General features: G+C 36.5%; 1 protein-coding gene across 1 annotated transcript in view; it reads right to left on the bottom strand.

The window, feature by feature from the left end:
• The window catches only part of RAD18 (RAD18, E3 ubiquitin protein ligase), an 81,260-nt gene that overhangs the window by 8,543 nt on the left and 52,237 nt on the right, over positions 1-20,480 (bottom strand). Inside the window, exons 11-13 of the mRNA XM_025375640.1 lie at positions 17,793-17,933; positions 14,286-14,469; positions 2,009-2,071 (exon numbers count right to left, since the gene is read on the bottom strand). Coding sequence (XP_025231425.1) covers positions 2,009-2,071; positions 14,286-14,469; positions 17,793-17,933 — 388 coding nt within the window. The remainder of the gene's footprint in view (positions 1-2,008; positions 2,072-14,285; positions 14,470-17,792; positions 17,934-20,480) is intronic.

Below are 20,480 nucleotides of genomic sequence, written 5' to 3'. Positions count from 1 at the left end.
CATGTGTTGCTAACGAAACCTCTAAATCATTTGTGGAATTAAGAGAATGTGTTGGAACTGATATGGTATGTTCCAGGACTAATATCTCAAATATGCCACTTGTGGTACTACAAAAAAAATGCCTATAAGCTTAAGATGGGCATTTGTAGAACTGCAACATTTTGTTGAAAAGTAAAGCTCTGGAGGCTTTTCCTGATTCTGCTTTTAAAACTACATCACAGCATAAGTTCTTCCTTAGAAGGAACTGAGGCTGTTTATTCTATATTCTGCTGAAATCAGGAGGCCTGGATTCTGATCCTGGTGGTATCACTAACTAGTCCTCGGACCTTGACCAAGGGTCCGTTTACCTCTCTGGAGCCCAGCTTCCTTCTCTATAAAACAAATGGGTGGGGCTAGACAAGCTCTTGTATCTTTCTCGCTTTAAAAAGTGAAATGGTGGAATTTGTTTTCTAAGTGCTTTCTGGTAGTAATGACTTTAAGAAATCATCATTATCAAGAACAGGCTTGGGCTCAGGAACTCTGGGCTCATCATAGTCACTAGTGTCAGGGTTAGTTCAACATGAAGAGGTACAAGAGGAAAGTAGTTAGCTAAGGAGTTGCCTCCTCTTCCAGAACTCAAAGTTAAATAATGCTTAGGTGAGAGACAGTAATGCAGCCAAAATCTCAAACTTACATAAAATGCTACTGCTTGAACCACCAAATATTTCATAATAAACCCATGTATCCCCTGGATACACCATACTTTTCCACTCTCCTAGTGACTCAGCTACGAAACGACAAAATGTCAACTGCACAGCAAACCTCTCCTCCTCTGGAAAGATAGTAGAGTTTAATAGTTGAGGACGCTGACTTTTGACAATTAGGTTAGAATCTCATCTCCATCACTTATTACTTATTGCTATATGACCTTGGGCTGGAGACTTACCCCTTTTAGCCTCAGTTTCCTCACTGTAAAACAGGGATAACAGTATATAATAGTGCTATGTTTAAATGAGATCACACATGTATTTACTATGAGTTAGGCTCATGCTGACAGTGGGGTTAAAATGCCTAACTTATAGACCAGTAGGAGTGATGGGCAAACAAACAATCATACAAATGTGCTGGAAAGAGATGCACACAGTGCCGTAAGCACCTACAGTAGGAGGACTGGATCCAGGAAGAACCTGAGCTGGTGAGTAGGGGTGTAAACTAGATGAAAAAATAAAGAACACTCTGGGTAGAGGGACAAGTTCAAAGGCTCTGTGGTGGGAGAGAGCTTTTCATGCAAGAGGACCTAAGATGTCTATATGATGAAGCAGAGAGAATATGAATATGAAGTAAATAATAAGAGACGAGTCTGGAGAAAGAGATCCAATCATTTAGCACCTTTTAGGCATATTAAAGAGTCCCTTCTTGAACCTAAAACGAACAAGAGGCCATTCAAGACTTTTAGAGCAGAGGGATGAGTAACAGTGATCAGATTTGCATTTTGAAAAGATGGCTCTAGCTGCATTGTGGAAATTACGTAAGATTATAATACCATGTTTTTACTGTACCTTTTCTAGGTTTAGATACACTAACAGGTACCGTTGCATTACAAATGCCTAACTGTAACACGCTGTACAGGTTTGTAGCCTAGGAGCAATATGCTATATACCCTAGAGCCCAGCTGTATGGTGGGCTATACCATCTAGGTAAGTATACTCTGATGTTCCCACAATAATGAAATCACATTTCTCTGGATGTATCCCCATTGTTAAGTGATACATGAGTGTATTAATTGCCCATAGGAACAATTTATCCATACAGAAATAACATCTGATACATAACTACAGTTATATAGGATTCCATTTCTTAGCAGAAATATATAGAAACAAGTAGTAAACCGAAAATCTTTACCTTGCATGTGGATTACTACTCCTTTAAACCAGAAAGCAAAAATATCATTTTGTTTGAAAATCAGCTGCATAGAAGTATAATTTCTCAGGTCAAAGTGCATGTTTATTTCATGATTATGAGAACTCACTTATGTGATGCTTCCCAGGCTTCCTCTTCTTCTAAAAGATCTCTTATGATGTCTGAACTGGAACTAAAAGGATATGTACATCAGTATTGACAGACAATAAGAAGACTGTATTGTCCCATTTATATAAAATTCTAGAAAAAACAAATGAGTCTATAGTGAAAGAAAGCAAACAAATGGTTACCAGTGAGAGAAAGGAGGGAGAGTGGGGGTGGGCAAGGAAAGAGAGAGCCAAATGTAGTTTCCATTAGGAGACGGGGAGCAACGGCCAAAAGCACTGAAGAACACTGAGGCAGATTTTACCAACTTTAGTATTTTCCACTAGCCAGGGAGGCTGAGATTCCCTGCCACCCCTACTTCAACAGAAGTTGTTCTAAACCCTTCTATTCACAAGACCCCAGCTCCTGCTACTCCTTACCTCAGAGAGAACGACTCCAATTTTAAACAAAGCTGAAGTTGTTTTAACCCAACCTTTTCTTACCCTTCTCTCTACTCCAGTGTCATCCATTCTTCTTTACCTGATGTGCTTAAGGTACTGTTTCTCAAGCTTTTAAAACTATCATCTTCCTAAGGAGCCTTTTTACACATTTCCCCCTAACCCCATGACATTTTAATACCACAAATATGATGTCCATTTGTTCATGTGTTCTGTGTGTATGTGTATATGTGTGTATGTATAAAGCACGGATATGTGTGTGTGTGTGTATATATATATGTATATGTGTGTGTGTGTATATATATATTTGTGTTTTATGTATATACAAAGTAACCTGTTTACCCACTCCCCACCCCCATGAAAAACAAAATTCCACCCTTTGGGGGTGATACTGCTCCTACTGAAAACCCATGAGTTAGGGAAATGGGAGCAGGGGAGGATCATGTAGTTCTGGGGCCTGGCAGGGGTCACAGAGTTGGAGAAAGAGTAAAGTCAGCTTCTTGCCAACACCGCCCCCGTCCCCTGCCCCATGCTCCACAACACACACAATTGTTTTTAAACAGGAAGGTTATGAAGCATCTCTACTAGTCCAGCTAAGAAAGGAGGATGGCCAAGTCTGTCAACTAACGTAGTAGAATCTGTGATCAATTTACCTAGGGGTTTTCAAATCATCAGCACAAATCACTGATTTGTTAAAGTAAAATATTTGCAGTACACTAATGACATAAACCTAAGAGGTTTTTGTTATGCTACCTCAGTGAAAACAGATGGTAGAGGTGGTTTACAAAAAACACATCTCAGAAGTTGCCTGCAATCTTCTCTTCCTCTGCAACTTCAATGTCACTGCCCAGCCAGGCTGCACAGCTCCCTGGTGTCTTCACTTCCCATTACCTTTCCTTCTACCCTACCTCAGGCACTCACCTGAATGATAACCAGATCACTAAATGGACTGATACAAAATTTGGGAGATTCAGAATTTTATCTAAAATGAAGTTTCAGGATCATCTGCTAGATCTGCTGTTCCAATTCTAGTCACCACTAAAAAATAGAGTTGATGCTAATACAATTAAAATACCAGACAGAACTGCTCATTCCTTTTTAAAGTAATGTACTTATTACTATATCTGCTCAAAAACCACGTTCCTAAAATTAAACATAGTTTCACAAATAGGATTTTACAAAAAGACACTTAGGTATAGCAGTCAGTGTTACTAAAATTATCACTCTCAGATCGCTTCCCTGTGGATAAAAGCAATTAATATTTTTGAAGTCTTAGTCATTTTAATATGCCTTGAAGATCAAAAATTCCTTTAATATTCTTTCAAGACATCTAAAAAATCCTCCAAAGGAGAAAATTAATTACTCATTCTGATATTTCTGGGGTCAGAGCATATACAAGCCTACACAACTACACCTTTGAAGTCTAGAACAAGGAACTTTTTCAGAGTAGGCTTCAGCTTGTCTACTATTTGGTCTTGAAACATTCTGGAAGGCCGTGCTTCCAGAAGCTGGATGAACATAAGGTTTGGTACATGAACGTTACAGCTGCCCTGTGGAAGGGCATTCAAATGGCACTCTCTGATGTCCCCACTGGTCCAGGCTACAGTGGATATTAATATATACATTACATATGAGAAAGACTCACTGGCAAAGATTCAAAATTGAATCTTGAATTCGATGGAATTCCAAACCTTGGTCCAGGAAGATGTTAATAGTTTTATTTAGAACACCTGCAATTAATTTTTCACACCTTTTAGTCAGCTTTTAGCCTTATTTTCAGGTCAAAGTTGCAGAAATGTAAGCTAATTCTGTGTGTGTGCATGCACACACACATGCACACCTTGGCCAAGCGGGTTTTCCTGTAATATCTCACTCTTGTCATTCTCTGACTGAAAGTAGCAAAGCTTCTTCAGCAAAGGAAAACACTATATTCACACATTCCTTTTGTAGCATCTTATTTCATTCTACTAGTAAAGAATTTACTTCTGAAGCTGAAAAGTAAGATGTCAAATACCTCTGGCAAATGTATGACTGATGTTAGAGAAAAAACCCACAGATTTCAGTGTCAGACAAAGTTAAGTTGAGGTCCCATTTCTGTCACTTACCGTGTAATTTTGGGCAAGTTACTTAACTTTCCTCTGTGTCAATATCCTCAAGTATAAAATCAGGATAATGATACAGGTATTCCTTAGGGTTTTTTAAAAGTTTATTCAATATAACACACTAAATGTTTAGCATAGAGCTTGGTACATAGTAAATGTTCAACAAATGTCAGTTCCATTTTCATGAAACAGATTTGGGTCTGAATTATCTGAATAATTGCCTCAGCACCATGCTCCAATTTGCCAGAGAAAACCTGATGATTATGTGCTCTATTTTAATCTTTTATTTCCACTGTTTCTATGACACCAGGGTGCAAATTCATCAGAACCAGCATGGCAGGTACACAGGGTACTGTGGGGTAGGAAAAAACGCAAACATCTGCTATAAAAATCCTGAGGATTAAGGATTACTTACAAGTGGAATTTTTCTATTATCTGGTAGTTACCGCCCCCCCCCCCCGCCGCCATTTCTTCCCTTAATTGTGGCATTAATATGAATGCAGTTGAGTATATCCAGTTTAAAACAATAACTCTTTAAGGATAGATCACTGGACGATCAATGCAGGATGACATGCCGACCAGACAATGGTACTTAAATAAATTCTATCAGCTACCATGAATCTTTTCCTTGAACTCCTATTTTTAGTAATCTGTTCTGTAAGATGAACAATAGTTTATAAGCCAAATATTTTAGCAGTTGGCTGACAACATATTAGAATAGTAAAGTTCCAGTTTCCAAAAAAATTCATTCAGTTATGACAATGACAAAAATTATCATGTTCTGAGCAACTACCTCTACAAGCCACAGTGATAATTACTTTGTACACATTAGCTTTTTTTTTTTTTTTTGAGACAGGGTGTTGCTCTGTCACTCAGGCTGGAGTGTAGTGGTACAATCACAGCTCACTGTAGCTTCAACCTCCTGGGCTCAAGGAATCCTCCCACCACAGTCTCCTGAGTAGTTACAGGTACATACCACCATGTCTGGCTAATTTTTAAATATTTTGTAGAGATGGCATCTCCCTATGTTGCCCAGGCTGGTTTCAAACTCCTAGGCTCAAGTGATCCTCCCACCTTGCTTGGCCTCTCAAAGTGCTGGGATTACAGGTGTTGAGCCACTACGTCCAGCCTTCACATTAGCTTGAATTCACAGAAGTAACCTAAGTTTTCTCCCCATTTGACAAAGGCTGAGAGAAATTAAAGCAGAAAAACAGGAATGGGAATGCAAAACTCATCTTCTTTTGCCACACTGTGCTGCTTCAACAGTGGTAGCAGAAAAATCAAATGCTATTGATTTTACCAGAGTTAAGAATACCCTCTCCTGCCTATTTATCAATAAGGTGTTTGTCACACGACCATCAACAAAGTTCTGGAAGAAACAAGGCTAAGAGTTTCACTGCTCTCCACTAGAACTAAAAAAAGATAAAATGAAGAGAGCTCCAGAAAAGAGAAAATAATAAAAATAACTTAATACATGCAAAATCCTTAATAAGAGATGAAACCAAGCAACAATAAGTTTATGTTCTATTTACAAAGCATTCACAATATATGATCATCTAATTTCCTTTGTAGATTCATTCAGGGAAGTTAGAGGGACAAACAAACAATAAAAGCTATTCCATTTTATCAATGAGGAAAGTGAAACTCTGGGAGATTAATTTAAAATCCCACGTGCCAGGCACCTTTCCAGAGTCATAAAGCCAATGGCTAAGCTATCCTCCCACAATGAAACAAAGAAGACTGACTGCTAGGTACATGGATCTCAAGGAGTCATACACATTTCAAGGACTTGATGTTACAGTATCTTGGACTAAAATACATTCCCCTAAAACAAATGTTTCATTCATCCAAAAGATGGTCTGTCTCATGCACCACACCCAGTTTAAGCTCTTTCTCATCTTTTTTTTTTTTTTTTTTTTTTGAGATGGAGTCTCGCTCTGTCGCCCAGGCTGGAGTACAGTGGCGCAGTATTGGCTCACAGCAACCTCCGCCTCCCAGGTTCAAGCAATTCTGCTGCCTCAGCCTCCTGAGTAGCTGGGATTACAGGCACATGCCACAGCACCTGGCTAATTTTTGAATTTTTAGTAAAGGCTGGGTTTCACCATGTTGGCCAGGCTGGTCTTCCTAACTTCAGGTGATCCACCTGCCTCGGCCTCCCAAAGTGCTAGGACTACAGGTGTGAGCCACTGCGTCCGGCCTAAGCTCTTTGAAAAATGCAAAAGATACTGAAGAACGATTTCATGTTCCCACATTTTCTCTAGAAACTTCCAACACAAAACAACTCACCACCTGAAACAGAATGAACCATTTAGCTTTCAGGGTATTCTAAAGTTCATAAATATTCCCACAAAAAAGATACACACAGTAATGTGTATAATAAAATACACACAGTAATGAGTTTTAGTAGAAAAAGATTTTGTGGCAACATTAAATTCATTGAATGTCACATTTAACAGTTATAAAATGAAATATAATGTCAACCTTCCAATAGCAATTATGAAGATTTTAAAAAATACAAAGCCATCATTGACTTACAGTAAGATACTTCCAACTTAGGATATTGTTCCACTAGTTTGATGTTTTTTCTCTCAATTTGACCAGAAACATAAACACTTATTTAGTAATTTTTCTAGTAGTTCCAATACCCTCTAAATTACAAAATCTCATTAATATATTTGTCTTCCTTACTGCCTAATCCAACAAACTTCATTAACCAATTTATGATGACGATTAACAGTGATGAGATGATTTCCAAAACTTTAAAGAGTAAGCTTTAAACAGTACTTGCTTTTTGTTTGTTTGTTTGTTTAAAGTAGATTAATATATTTACATGGTTCAAAATCAAATGACATAAAAGATGTATACTGAGCTGGCCCACTTCCTCCTTTGTTCCCATCCAACCTGTTTTCTCTTGTCTCCAACATGCAATCACTTTCATTTGTTTGTTGTGTATTCTTCTAGTGTTTCTTTATGCAAAGCCAAACAAATATAAGTATTCTTCCCCCTTTTAGAAAAGAGGTCACATGCTATACATGCTGTTCTGAACACTGAACTTTTCTATTATCCAGGAATCCTAGTTGAAATGCTGATTTTAAAATGTTTAGATCTAGTCCTAAGAAACAACCTGCAAAAATTCTCTCCTGCTATAGCCAAATCTGTTTCCTCTTTTCTGACCACTCCAACCCACACAGTTCCTGTACCCTCACATCTTTCACAAGCAAATCAAGTGAACTAACCCAAGCCCATCTGGGCATGCTGTCTTCTGGATCCTAAAACCCCCAGAACCAGAGTTTTCTGTCCAGGAGACATTTGGAACTCTTATTTTCAGAAGAACAAATTCTAAATCTGAAAAACTTGTATTTAATATGTATACTGATAATTTTTAACTTTAAAAACATGATAGATTCTACTCTGAAAAACAGCACTGGACTGACTTTTTCTTCCATTATCCTCCAAGGTTCTGGAGTTACATGAAAACAGTGGAGTGGGGAAACTCATCAACCTGTAACTTTAATATGTCACCTGTTCATTTAACTTTTAATCTGGCCTCAGTGCCTTCTGAGATTTGGAGAACAGCAAAAACAAGCAGGAGAAAGCATTACATCTGAATTCAGAAAACTGGCTTTACCATTCATTAGGATCATGAGATTAAGTCACTTAATTTCTTTTTCAACTGACTCAATCATTGCCTTACCTGCCCGGAAACAGGGGTGCTTCAAATGCTCTTGCTGTCCTTTCTACTACAGAAGCACCATGAGCCTATTTGTCTATGTATGTCCCACCTATTCAACTGTTCAATGGCGTGTTCATATATTAAAAGCAAAGCTTCCTAATTCGTGTGTTCTCCCCCTCCCCCACAGGGTAGTTGGACACCAGGCATTAATCCCTAGCCCACAGTAAGATGTAGGGTGGCTGAAACCCATGGCAACATCATCTCTTTATCCTGGCATGCCACAGAAATACTATCATTTGCTATGTGTGCTGAAGAAAAGGGTTAGGAAACATTGTATTAAAGATAGTAGAAAAAGAGAGAGAGAATGCATTCCTTTTAAGTCAATCACTTTAAATTCTTATAAAAAGTAAAGTGCTATGTTTTTTTAAGGAAAAAAAAACATAAGAACATGAGGTTAGTTCCAAATATTGGAGTTCTCTTGGATCTCTACAAAAATTCAAGTTCAAAAGAGAATTAAACATTTGTGCTTACATTTAACTTACAAACTTAAGAAACAAAAGATTATCCGCTCTGAGAGTCTAATGCAAGGGAAAATTCTTTTAATTAGCAAAATATCCACTGCTACAACTAGATACTAAACCAAACTCTCAAGTTAAACGGGCAGGGAAACAAAATGAGGATGCTTCATTCTATTTTTATTCTTTCAACTGTCAGCAGTATAAATGACTGATACAAATAAAAATCAAATAATAAAATACAGGGAGATAATAGAAATCGCTTACAACACTGAACCCCACAAGGAAAAATGAAGTGAAAGACAAGCAACATCCCCAAAATGAAAATTTCCTCTACCACTTAAGCTTTAATTTGATTACAAGCTTCTTTGATAACAGAAACTGAGGGGTTGAGTATGAAGCTGGTGAGGAGACTGGCATGTCTTCAGCAGAGCAAGGCCAAATCTATGTAATACACTCATTAATCCACCCTGAGAGCGCCCAATTGGACCAGATAAATAAATACCACATATTTCTAGTATGTTATGATTCTACTAAAGGAATTTGGTCTTGACTGGTGGTCCCTTCTAACTTTGAATCTTTTCCTAATTTCTATGGTATTAGTTACCCGGATCAGTGGGTGTCTCTCTTGACTAAGTTTCAGAGTCACTAAATAACACTGGCACTAAGCAATGATTCACAATACTTTGTGACAGTCTTCTGTCAGGCTACCACCAACCAGTATTATAAGCCACTTTATGAGTTTCCAACTAGATGATATAAATTATGTTTGAAGTGAGTCAGGGACCTTAAACACAAAATTGAAGATAACATTGACGGCAAGATGAAGCATTATTTTATCTGCCACTAAAAGACAAAAAATTGAGGTCAACTATGATACAATATTTCATTTTCACTTAGAATTTTTAATTTGTACGTATCCAGAGAGTTAAACTTAGATAGACGTAGGTTTTTACTTTATGCTATTGTTGTACATATATTTGTAAAAACTGAGTTAAATTGGCTAAAGTATTCCTAAATTGTCTTCATATTCAGACCCCAACTCTACTTCATCATATTTTGACTCAGCATCTCTGATAACTGAGTTTTTCCACAAAAACTCATCCTCTGCACCACCAAGAGCACCAGCATTTCTCAGATGTACTAGACTATTGTTTCCAGGAATTTGATCTAAAACACTGACATCCATTCTGCAAACTGAACTCATAATTTTCTTTGTTTCCTCAATCACATTGCATATGTTGGCAGATAAGCAGTTTCTGTTAAAGGAGAAGTGTCTGACAAATTGACACTTGATAAACCTTAGCAATATTCTTTTGCATTAGTCATGCTGAACAGAATTAGTTATGCTGTTATTGCTTTGAAATTTCTTCCATTTATTCCAAGGGATTTGGCCATTTCTCTTGCCTTCAGTCTGTCATGTAACAAATAGGCAATTCTTTGCACACATAATGTAACATGTCTTCATATACTTATGGGTATCTTTCTTTCCTAGATCCTGTAAGGCACTTGACTGTTTTTCAAGAAAACACAAAATTCAGATCATTCACCCAATGATGAACATTACCTCCCTAACATCAAACTTAAATCTTGCTGCTATTTTTGCGCTTTTCTTCATGCATAATAACTTTTTTGGTTTCATTATTTTGTTGAAGACATATTACGTGACTAACTAATGGAATGCCAATAATACATGTAACCCAACCCAATGATGATACCATGAAGCGCTGTGACGTACACCCATTGGCAAATACCTCATGACTACAACCAGGCCATCAGCAATTTTAAGTTATTGCTGATTATAAGACATATCACAATTTCAGATATTAAAATGTAAAACTGAAAACGTATGTCTTAAAATGAATAAAATGAGGGCTGTGAAAGCACTTCTAAATGCCCAATCATTTAACTTGGTTACCTCTGTAAAGAAAAAAAAAAAGTTTTTAATAAAAAATGTCCAGACATAAGTCCTAATTTCCTGAATTAGGAAGAAAATTTAGTTGGTTTTATGAAAGTATAACAATCATATATTTATCAATGACTCTCACATCTATTATCTCATTTCATTTTCCCAACAGATCTGAGACATAAGATATTTTAATGTGCTTCTCTAAGATATATGGAAATGGACTTCAAAAGACTGAATCAAAAATCACCCGGCAGAACTTGATCTGTAATCCATCAACTTAAAGCCAACTACTTTTCCTGCTAGCCCATAGCTGCTTCCTGCTGTATGCTCACTCTTTGACAATCTACTCTTGAATCATTTGCCAAGTGGTCTGTCCTGATATTAAACCAACACCATTATTTAAGGTCCATTTCTTTCTCACTTTCCCCTTAGCCTTAGTTTCTAGGTCTTATACAAGAAATAGACTCCACCTTTTAAGCTTAAAGATCTTAGGACTGATAAAACAGCAGAATGATTCAGAAACAGATATAAAAAAGAACCCAAATAAAATAAAAAATGTAAAGATTACCATACTTAATATTTACAATGAGTAAATATTTAGTATTGTAGTACAATTTAAGACATGAGTACTAGAGGAGACACTGCCCACTTTCTCAAAGCAAGCCTAGTAAATCCTTACATACCATCACTAAAGCTAAGCTTCCACAGTGTGCAAGCAAACTTGGTGATTTTTTTCCTTGTTAAAATTGCAACTGGAAACAACTCAAATGTCCATCAACTAACAAATGAGTAAATAAAATGTATATCCATAAAATTAAATATTTGACAATAAAAAGTAATATAGTACTGAAACATGTACAACACAGATGAACTCTGAGAGCAAACTAAGTGAAAGAAGCTAATCTCAAAAGACCACATATTGTATGATTCCATTTACATAAAATGTCCACAAGAGTCAAATCTATAGAGACATAAAGAAGATCAGTGGTTGTCTAGGGCTTGGAGCAGGAGGTTTGGGAAGAAACGGAGAGTAACCGCTAATGGGTGCTGCGTTTCTCTGTGGGGTGATAAAAATGTTATAAAATTGTGATGATGGCTGTACAACTCTGTGAATATACTAAATACCACTGAATTGTACTCTTAAATAGTTAACTGTGTGGTATATGAATTGTATCTCAATAAAACTGTTAAAATATGTAATTAGTGTGTACTTCCACTGAGCCATGTACGTGTGTGTGCATGCAGAAATATGTACATATATTACCAACTAATTATAATGTGAAGTAGAATATAAGTGCTTACATTTTAAAAACTTATTTGATGGTTTCATCCCTGCTAAACTGCTGTGTCTAGAATAGTGCCTGGAACACAATACATATTTGCTGAATGGCTAAGTGCAATAGTGTAATGTCAGACCCTGTGATGGACAGAGAACAAAAGTTAATCTAGCATCACTGTACTTACGTTCAGTTGCTAACAAAAGGATCACCTCACAATGTAGTATAAGGATACTCCTATATGACTCCTATCAAGAGGAAATCATTAAAGATGGTAAAACTTATAATATTACCCAGAATCTTGGTCAGTAGGAAGATAAATAATGAGAAAAGGCTAATCCCCTAATGAAGTAGCAGCAGGAGCAATATGTGACTGGGGATAAGTGTGAAAGTACTTTTCAATTCTTTCAGTGAGTAATGAGTTACAATGATCAGCCTTTGGATTAACCCATTTTAGTAAATTGACCCAATAAAGTTTACTCCATATTTCCCTCAGCCATATTTCCTTTACCTTTTTTATTAAACCCAGAGACTACTGCTTGCTCTCCTAGTTCCTCAGCCATGGTATACCTAAAAGCAATGACATTTTCCCATAGTCCTCTCATAGTTCAGTGATGCCAACAAGTCTGAATGAGGCTAGGACATCAACAAACTCGCCCTATTTCCCATATTCTCACAACCAGATAAAGACATCTGACTGCCCCACGTTTCCCTTTCAGTTTTTGCCATTCCCAAATGTCCCAAATCATTCTGGCATTCCAAAACATTCAAGCATCTAATGACTATGGTTAAAATCTAACTCTTATTCCCCTGACTCTGATTTTTTTTTTTTCTGTATTCCTACATGTGTGTTTAAAAACAAATACTGCACTGGACTTGCAGGAATGGCCTGATCTATGATAACAAATCACGCAACCATATGTTTTACCCTCAGTCAACTAGAAATATAATTTTTTGATCTTGAAAATCTTTGGAATGAGATGGGAAGATTTCTCCTTCCTAATACTTCATTCTGACTAATTTGAAACTGTTTCCCAGGTATCCTACAAAAACAGAGGGTTACTGGGTATACTAATAAAAAATTTACTAATAATTCCATTAGTTAGATTAGAAATAGTCTATCATTCTACAGCAATGTTACTAATTTTTAAATAAACTAACATCAAAGATCAAATAACTTCCAAGACACACTCATATTGACATACTGCTGGTAGCATTTTTTAAATCAGTACAATTCATTCGGAAGGCAATGCCTACCTATCAGAATAATAAATGTAAGAAAAGTGGCCAGGCATGGTGGCTCACGCCTATAATCCCAGCACTTTGGGAGGCTGAGGTGGGTGGATCACTTGAGGTCAGGAGTTCGAGACCAGCCTGGCCAACACGGTGAAACCCCATCTCTACTAAATATACCAAAAAAAATTAGCCAGGTGAGGTGGCACAGGCCTGTAATCCCAGCCACTTGGGAAGCTGAGGCAGGAGAAATGCTTGAACCTGGGAGGTAGAGATTGCAGTGAGCTGAGATTGCGCCACTGCACTCCAGGCTGGGCAACAGAGCAAAACTCCATCTCGAAAAAATGAAAAAAAAAAAAAGTATTCAATAGGAACAAAGGAAGAGCTTTACCATAGCATCAGGCACATAAGTAGAACACTGGAAAAAATGCAGAGCTCTAACAGAAACTGAAGGGTCTGGTAAATTATGGTACAGAGACATAACAAAATACTGTACTCATTTAAAAATAACAATTATAAACATAAGGTATTATGTTGGTGCAAAATTAACTGTGGTTTCAATTACTTTTGTGCCAACCTATAGAAATGTTAACATTTATGACATAATATTAAGTGAAAGACCAGAACAAAAAATGGTATGTGTGCATGCATGTGTGTGTGTAAAATAAACCCTATGTATTTTTAAAATATCTTTTCAAAATGACTCATTACCAAACTTCTCATTTTTAAAGTTTCCCCATCTATTTACTCAGTTAAATTTTTCATTTCTTAACTCTCCTATGTGCCATGTCTTTCTGATCATCTGTTTTCCAATACAGTTGTTTTTATCTCCTTCACTCATTGTCTTGACAAAAATTTCACTGCCTATCATGCTTTCTTTTCCAACGGTAGGAAAAATATCTATAAAAAGGCTATATAAAGGCTATACCAAACTCACCCTCTGATCCCTGTACTTCCTTCCCAAATCCTGCCTTGTTACCACTGTGAAGATGACCCAGCAGTAAAAGGGGACTGAAATGTAAGAGTGACACACCATACCATGCCTCAAAGCTACTTTCTAATTATTTCTGCCTAACTATCTATGTGTGCATATGAGGTAGATATTTAAAATAATCAACTACTGCATGTTTCTTACCTATTGCATGAATCTGATTCTGGTGAAGAAAGAGCTTCTTGAATATCAGTACAGCTAGAAGAATCCTCTTCTCTGTCAGGTTCCAATTCCTCTGCGGAGTCCAGCTTTGATTGAGAAAAGTGGTTTGTTACCAGCTTTGATTGAGAAAAGTGGTTTATTACTGAGGTCATATTATCTTCCTGTCCTAGGAAAAAATAAATTTAAGAGTACGTTAAAATCTACAACTTCTGTACGCCTATTACTTCTGCAACACTTAATACTGCCATATGCACTTAGTAAAGTTGAAGAATATGTCACATTGATTCCAGAACTCTAGTGACAGCCAGAGAGCAAGAATTAACACTACAATGGTGCTACCTAATTATACTATCCAGCCCATGTTTTTCCAAGATTAATTAGTTTAAAAATAAAATTTATTTTAAAACCAGGAGCAGGAAGAATCTTGTAATTCTAATGAGGCATCTATTAACATATCACTAAGGAATTCTTGCATATTTCATAGATCAGAGAACACTGACAAACCAACGTAAGAAGTATAACCAAAAAAAAAGACTACAGATTCAACTAATAAGACAACCACAATATTTGTCACTACTATATGATAGTGAATCTATCTGGACATTTTTCTAAACCTGTTAAATAGAATCTAATTATTTTCTATGGAAAAGGACAACTAATCAGACATAAGGAATATTTCCATTTGATCCAATATACATCACATTTCCATGCATTCTTTGTCATATTCTCAGCTTTTAAGGTCTCTTATTGCAGATAAAAATAAAGACCCCAAAAAGCTGGAAGGATGCAGTGTTTACAAAAATGTGGCATATGGGAATGGCCAATTTTCTACAAATATGAGTGAGAAGAATATCTGTGAAAGATTCTTTAGTGCCCAGGATTCTCCTACTCATCATAAACTCTACTCGGATTTTCATCTGTGCTGTCCTTAACTTTCAGGAACTGAGGAGGTACTTTCGCATGCAAGCTATACGTGCTAATAATAGTACAGAGCTCCTTTCATGTGTTTCCTCACAGAGAAACAGAGCTTTCACACATCACTCCTCAAGCACTTGTAGAGGCAAGTGGTCTTCAACGAAGCACAATAAAAATACAATTGTCAAGATGTGGTTATACAGAGAGAATTTATGGGGAAAGAACATAACACATTCTTCAAAAAACCTTGCCAAGTTCACACAGTCAAATTTTTTTCAGAAATAGTTCTAAGTTTTTGTTATACTGGGAGAACAGCATACTTCACAAGAGTATAATTCCTAAAAATATGCTCCTAATGTCATCTGGCTATCAATAAACTATCATTAGCAAAACAAAACAGCACCCTCTAAAGTATATCTGGAAAAGAGAAAAAGAAGTTAGCCAGGATGACCATCCTGAACCTCTAAGAACTCCTCTTGTAAACAGATACCAGGATCACATTAAGAGGAGCCAATCCCCCAGTCAACTCGGTTCACCCAGGGACTATATTACTCAACTAGTGAGGCGCATGCAAAAAAGCTGGCAAACCAGGGAACAGGAATTCAACTGAAAACAATCTTTTATTTTTGCACATTGTCTGTATTCTTTTCTTACTTCTTCCACTCTTACATACACTTCTAGACAATATATTCCTTCTTGGGGACAAACAGCATTCAATAATCTGTAGGCATAAAAAATAAGTTATCCTTCCTACGTGCCCTTAGATCTCAGAATGCAGGACTTCAAAATAGAGCCTCAAGAGTGAGGCTCAGACATCAGAGCTCCCCAGAGACACACAACAAAAACAGGCTAAGTTTTCACTTGAGAGAATATGCAACTTGTTCACTTACATGAGCACTTCAATGTTTGTCCTAAAGAGCAACAATTATATTGGTTGTATGATGCTATACAAAATTCATCTTTTCAGTCAGTCTGTGTCTGTCTTCACCTCTCTCACATTCCTTACCCTCTCAGACATCTCATTCATGCACAGCAATCTAAAAGCAGCAATCACCTTTGAACCCCAGAAAGAGTAATATTGATGTTCATAAATACATACAAGCCATCAATGATATTCAAGAGAGGTTCAACTAATAAAAAAAAGTTTTCTTAATGGGAAATAGTCAGATTTTCTCAAGTGCTAAACTAGTTTCTAGAAATATCCTTTCACAATTGCATGAACAAGTTCGATTTGTTCAAAGACCATGAGTTATATACTGAGGCAGCACCTTATGCACAAATTGTTTATTAGTCACTAGGGAAATGCAAATCAAAACCACAATTACATACCATTTCGCATCTACAATTTAAAAAAAATTTAAAAATCAGAAAATAACAAGCGTTGATAAGGATGTGAAGAAACTGGAACCCTCATGCTTTGCTGGTGGGAATGTAAGATAATGCAGCCACTACGGAAAAGTTTAACAATTCCTCAAAAGGTTAAACATAGAACCAGTATATGAATCAGAAATCCCACTCTAAGCTGAAACTTAGATATCTGAGCATCAATGCTCATAGCAGCATTATTTATAATTACCAAAAGGTGGAAATAACCATAACAGATAAATGGATAAACAAAATATGGCATATACATACTACAGAATACTGTTTAATCATAATAAGAAATTTTAAAATATGCTATAACACTGATGGACTCTGAAAGCATTATGCTTAGAGAAAGAAGTCAACACACAAAGAAAATATTATACAATTCCATTTATATGAGGTACCTGGAAAGGGCAAACTCATAGACACAAAAGGTGGAACCGTTATTACCAGGGCTATGAGGCAGAGGGGACGGAAGAGTTGCTATTTCATGAGTGCAGAGCTTGTGCTGGGAATTATGAAATTGTTTTGGATATAGACATTGGTGATAGTTATACAATATTGTGAATGTATTTAATGCCAATGACTTATACATTTATGAAGGGTTAAAAAGATAAATATTGTATTATATATATTTTACCACAATATAGAAAAACATGATAAGGAATTTTCTTGCACACTTTCCCCCATTATGATTCTTTTTTGTTCACTGGTCCAAAGCCCAGGCAATAGACTTAAAATATTAATTTCAAATTTTAAAATGGATCAAAGTTAAGGAATGTGCTCTGTATTAGCCTACCAGTATATTAGCTTTAGACTGTTTGGCAGAACATTTCATCCAAAGTAAACACCAGTCTTCTATCACAAAAATAATTCACTCTCTTACAGGATCTCTCAGGATCTCCACCAATAAATTCTACACCTAGAAAACATCCTCAAGCTTAAATAACTAAGAAATTTATGATTTGTCATTAACTGAAAGGATGATAGACAAAAAGAGATTGTTTCTTCAGGACATTCTTCCAACCATTTTCTGCACAGTAATAAATCTAGTTTACAAACTGCTACATGAAGTTTGTCTAAAAATACTTTTCCTCATTTCAAAGAACTAGGAACTCCAAAGTAAATTTCCTTGGTTTAATTTTCTTTTCATATTAAAAGTAAATAATGAAATTCAACATATGTCTGTTTTTAATTATAGTTTCTTACCCATGCATACAGAAGATAGCTTTTCTGTAGATTCATCTTCTTTTGTTATTGTTACTGCTTTTTGTGACATTCCAACAATTTTCTTGTATCCTTTTCTAGCCTGATCCACCAGAAGCTGAAATTCACATTTATGTTTCTTACCTGAAATTCAAAAGATCTTCACAGTAAAGCTAGGACAATGAAAGTTAACCATCTACAACTGACAAACTGAATATCAAGAGGTGTACAAGGGATGGGCGTGGTGGCTCACACCTGTAATCCTAGCACTTTGGGAGCCCGAAGTGAATGGATCACTTGTCAGGAGTTCGAGACCAGCGTGGCCAACAAGGTGAAACCCCATCTCTACTAAAAATACAAAAAAATTAGCCGAGCGTGGTATCACACGCCTGTAATCCCAGCACTTTGGGAGGCTGAAGTAGGTGGACCATTTGTCAGGAGTTCGAGACCAGCCTGACCAACATGGTGAAACCCTATCTCTACTAAAAATACAAAAAAATTAGCCAGGCGTGGTATTGAGTGCCTAGAATCCCAGCTACTTAGGAGGCTGAGGCACAAGAGTCACTTGAACCTGGGAGGCAGGGGTTGCGGTGACCCGAGATCACACCACCGCACTCCAGACTGGGCAACAGAGCGAGACTCTGTCTCGAAAAAAAAAAAAAAAGAGGTGTACCAGACTGCTCAAGAACAGCATCCATAGGAATCACTTGCAATAAATTTAAAAGCTACCAAGCATAAGAATACAAAGGGCTGCAGTGTCATGGAAGATTCTTTTTATCTTCTCTCTTCCTCAAATACAAATATGGAAACATGATATTCCTAGTTTGCTACTCTAGGTTTCTTCCCAAACTCCATTCTCTAGAGAGGCTTTTACATAATCATAAGAGCAAGAAAGATGCATGCTTTCTTAAATATATACAAATGATACCATTCTAACTTCCAAGATACAAGAGTACTAAGAGTATTCACTGGATCTAAAATAGAAGCCTCTAGGAAAGTTGAATCATAATAACAAAGGATATCCACTCCAGCTCTTTTTTTCCTTCACATTTCTGGCCTGTTTCCCAGTAGAGCGAGCCCCTTTAAGATTCTAAGACCTCTCCCAACCAATTCTACCTTATCTTAGGATACTATACTAACTCGAATCTTTATTTACTACCATTTTAACATCTTTGAATATAATTAACCCTGACCTCAAGATCACCATTATTAATGTATCAATTTGTTCAATAAAGAGCAGCCAGTCATCATTACTGCACGGACTTTAGGGCATGTATTTGTGATTCTGAACCATGCAGCTGAGGTTGCAGTTTACTTATCTAGCAATGTTAAACACTTAGGCCACAGTCCAAAGTATTGTCATAAATCCTGTAAAATTTTTAGAAAGAACCATACTACAAATGGTTAAAACAAAAATTTGACACTGTTTTCATACAAAAATCAACAATGTACTTTTTATCACTTGGTTTCTCCCATTTTCCTTAGCACAATACTAAGGCATAAGGAATTTACTGGGTGTAGGGAAAAAAACTGAGCTTCAGTTGAACTATGGCATTGTCCAAATCTATTCTCCCAGGATTCCAGACATTCACTGCCTTTGAGCTATGGTATATGTTGTAGATAACTGAGAGCAATGGAAAATAATTCTTGACTATAGATATGCAAAATCCTGTTGGGTGGAGGTTCAATTGACTTCCGTCCTCCAATGTGGAAGTAGCCAGTTTTCTGCCCATTATACATTCATTTCAATGTTCCTCATCTGTAAATGTGATGATTCTTTGGCTCCTTCTTTGATCACCTCATAATATCAGCCCTCTCTCTACTAATGAGCTTAAATCTTTAATAAAAACACATGTTCGTTTTACATCCGTATGAGAATGATGTTACTTGTTTTTGAAAATTATCTTTTAACACGAAAAGAAAAAAACTAAATTGTGATGCACAAGGAAGAAAATAGTTGGATTCCTATACGTGAATATTGACAGGCACAGCAAAGACATTCAGGAAAGAATGCTCCTAATTACAATATTTTTATGTGTATGGTACATGTATGAAAACTTCTAGTGAAACTAATGTGTTGGGCTATAAAATGTATGGTACATTTTAAATAAGAGACTCATTAAAATGTCAGCAAAAGAAATATATCCTGGACGTAAAGATTACTGGAAAAAAACTAACTCTTTAGAAACAAGTAAGATCCTATCTAGGATACAAGCTAGGTGATTTCTTTTAAGTACTCTACGCACTTGAGGATAACTATCCTGTATTTCTCTGGCTCCTTGGAATCAATGGGCTAACACTACCACCATCATTATGTAGTTTCTATTAGGCTAGGGTGACACAGTACTATGGGATCTACATAATTTAGTTAGACCAGGTCTAAGCTATTTTCCTACTAAGGCCACTCCACTGTACACATAAAGACTGGAGATTTAAGAATTAGTTAAGAAATTTGCTAAAGTAATAGCATTAACAGTTAAGAAGGTTTAATGATTTATTATCTTCTGAAGTAATAAAATCCCAGATTTAAATCTAATTACCCCAGAGCTAGGCTGGAAACCAAAAGTAAATGGTAGCCACTACTCTGGCTTTAGCCAGAGAATTCCAATAACCCCTACTCAGAAAATGAAAAATGTCAACAGATCAAGACTAGTAACATTGTTCCCACTTACCTCTTTACTTCATTTTAGA

This window comes from Theropithecus gelada, chromosome 2 (assembly GCF_003255815.1).
Source record: "Theropithecus gelada isolate Dixy chromosome 2, Tgel_1.0, whole genome shotgun sequence".
NCBI classification, from domain to species: Eukaryota; Metazoa; Chordata; class Mammalia; order Primates; family Cercopithecidae; genus Theropithecus; species Theropithecus gelada.
Note: the sequence above shows the minus strand (reverse complement) of the source record. Positions and strands in the feature narration are given on the sequence as shown.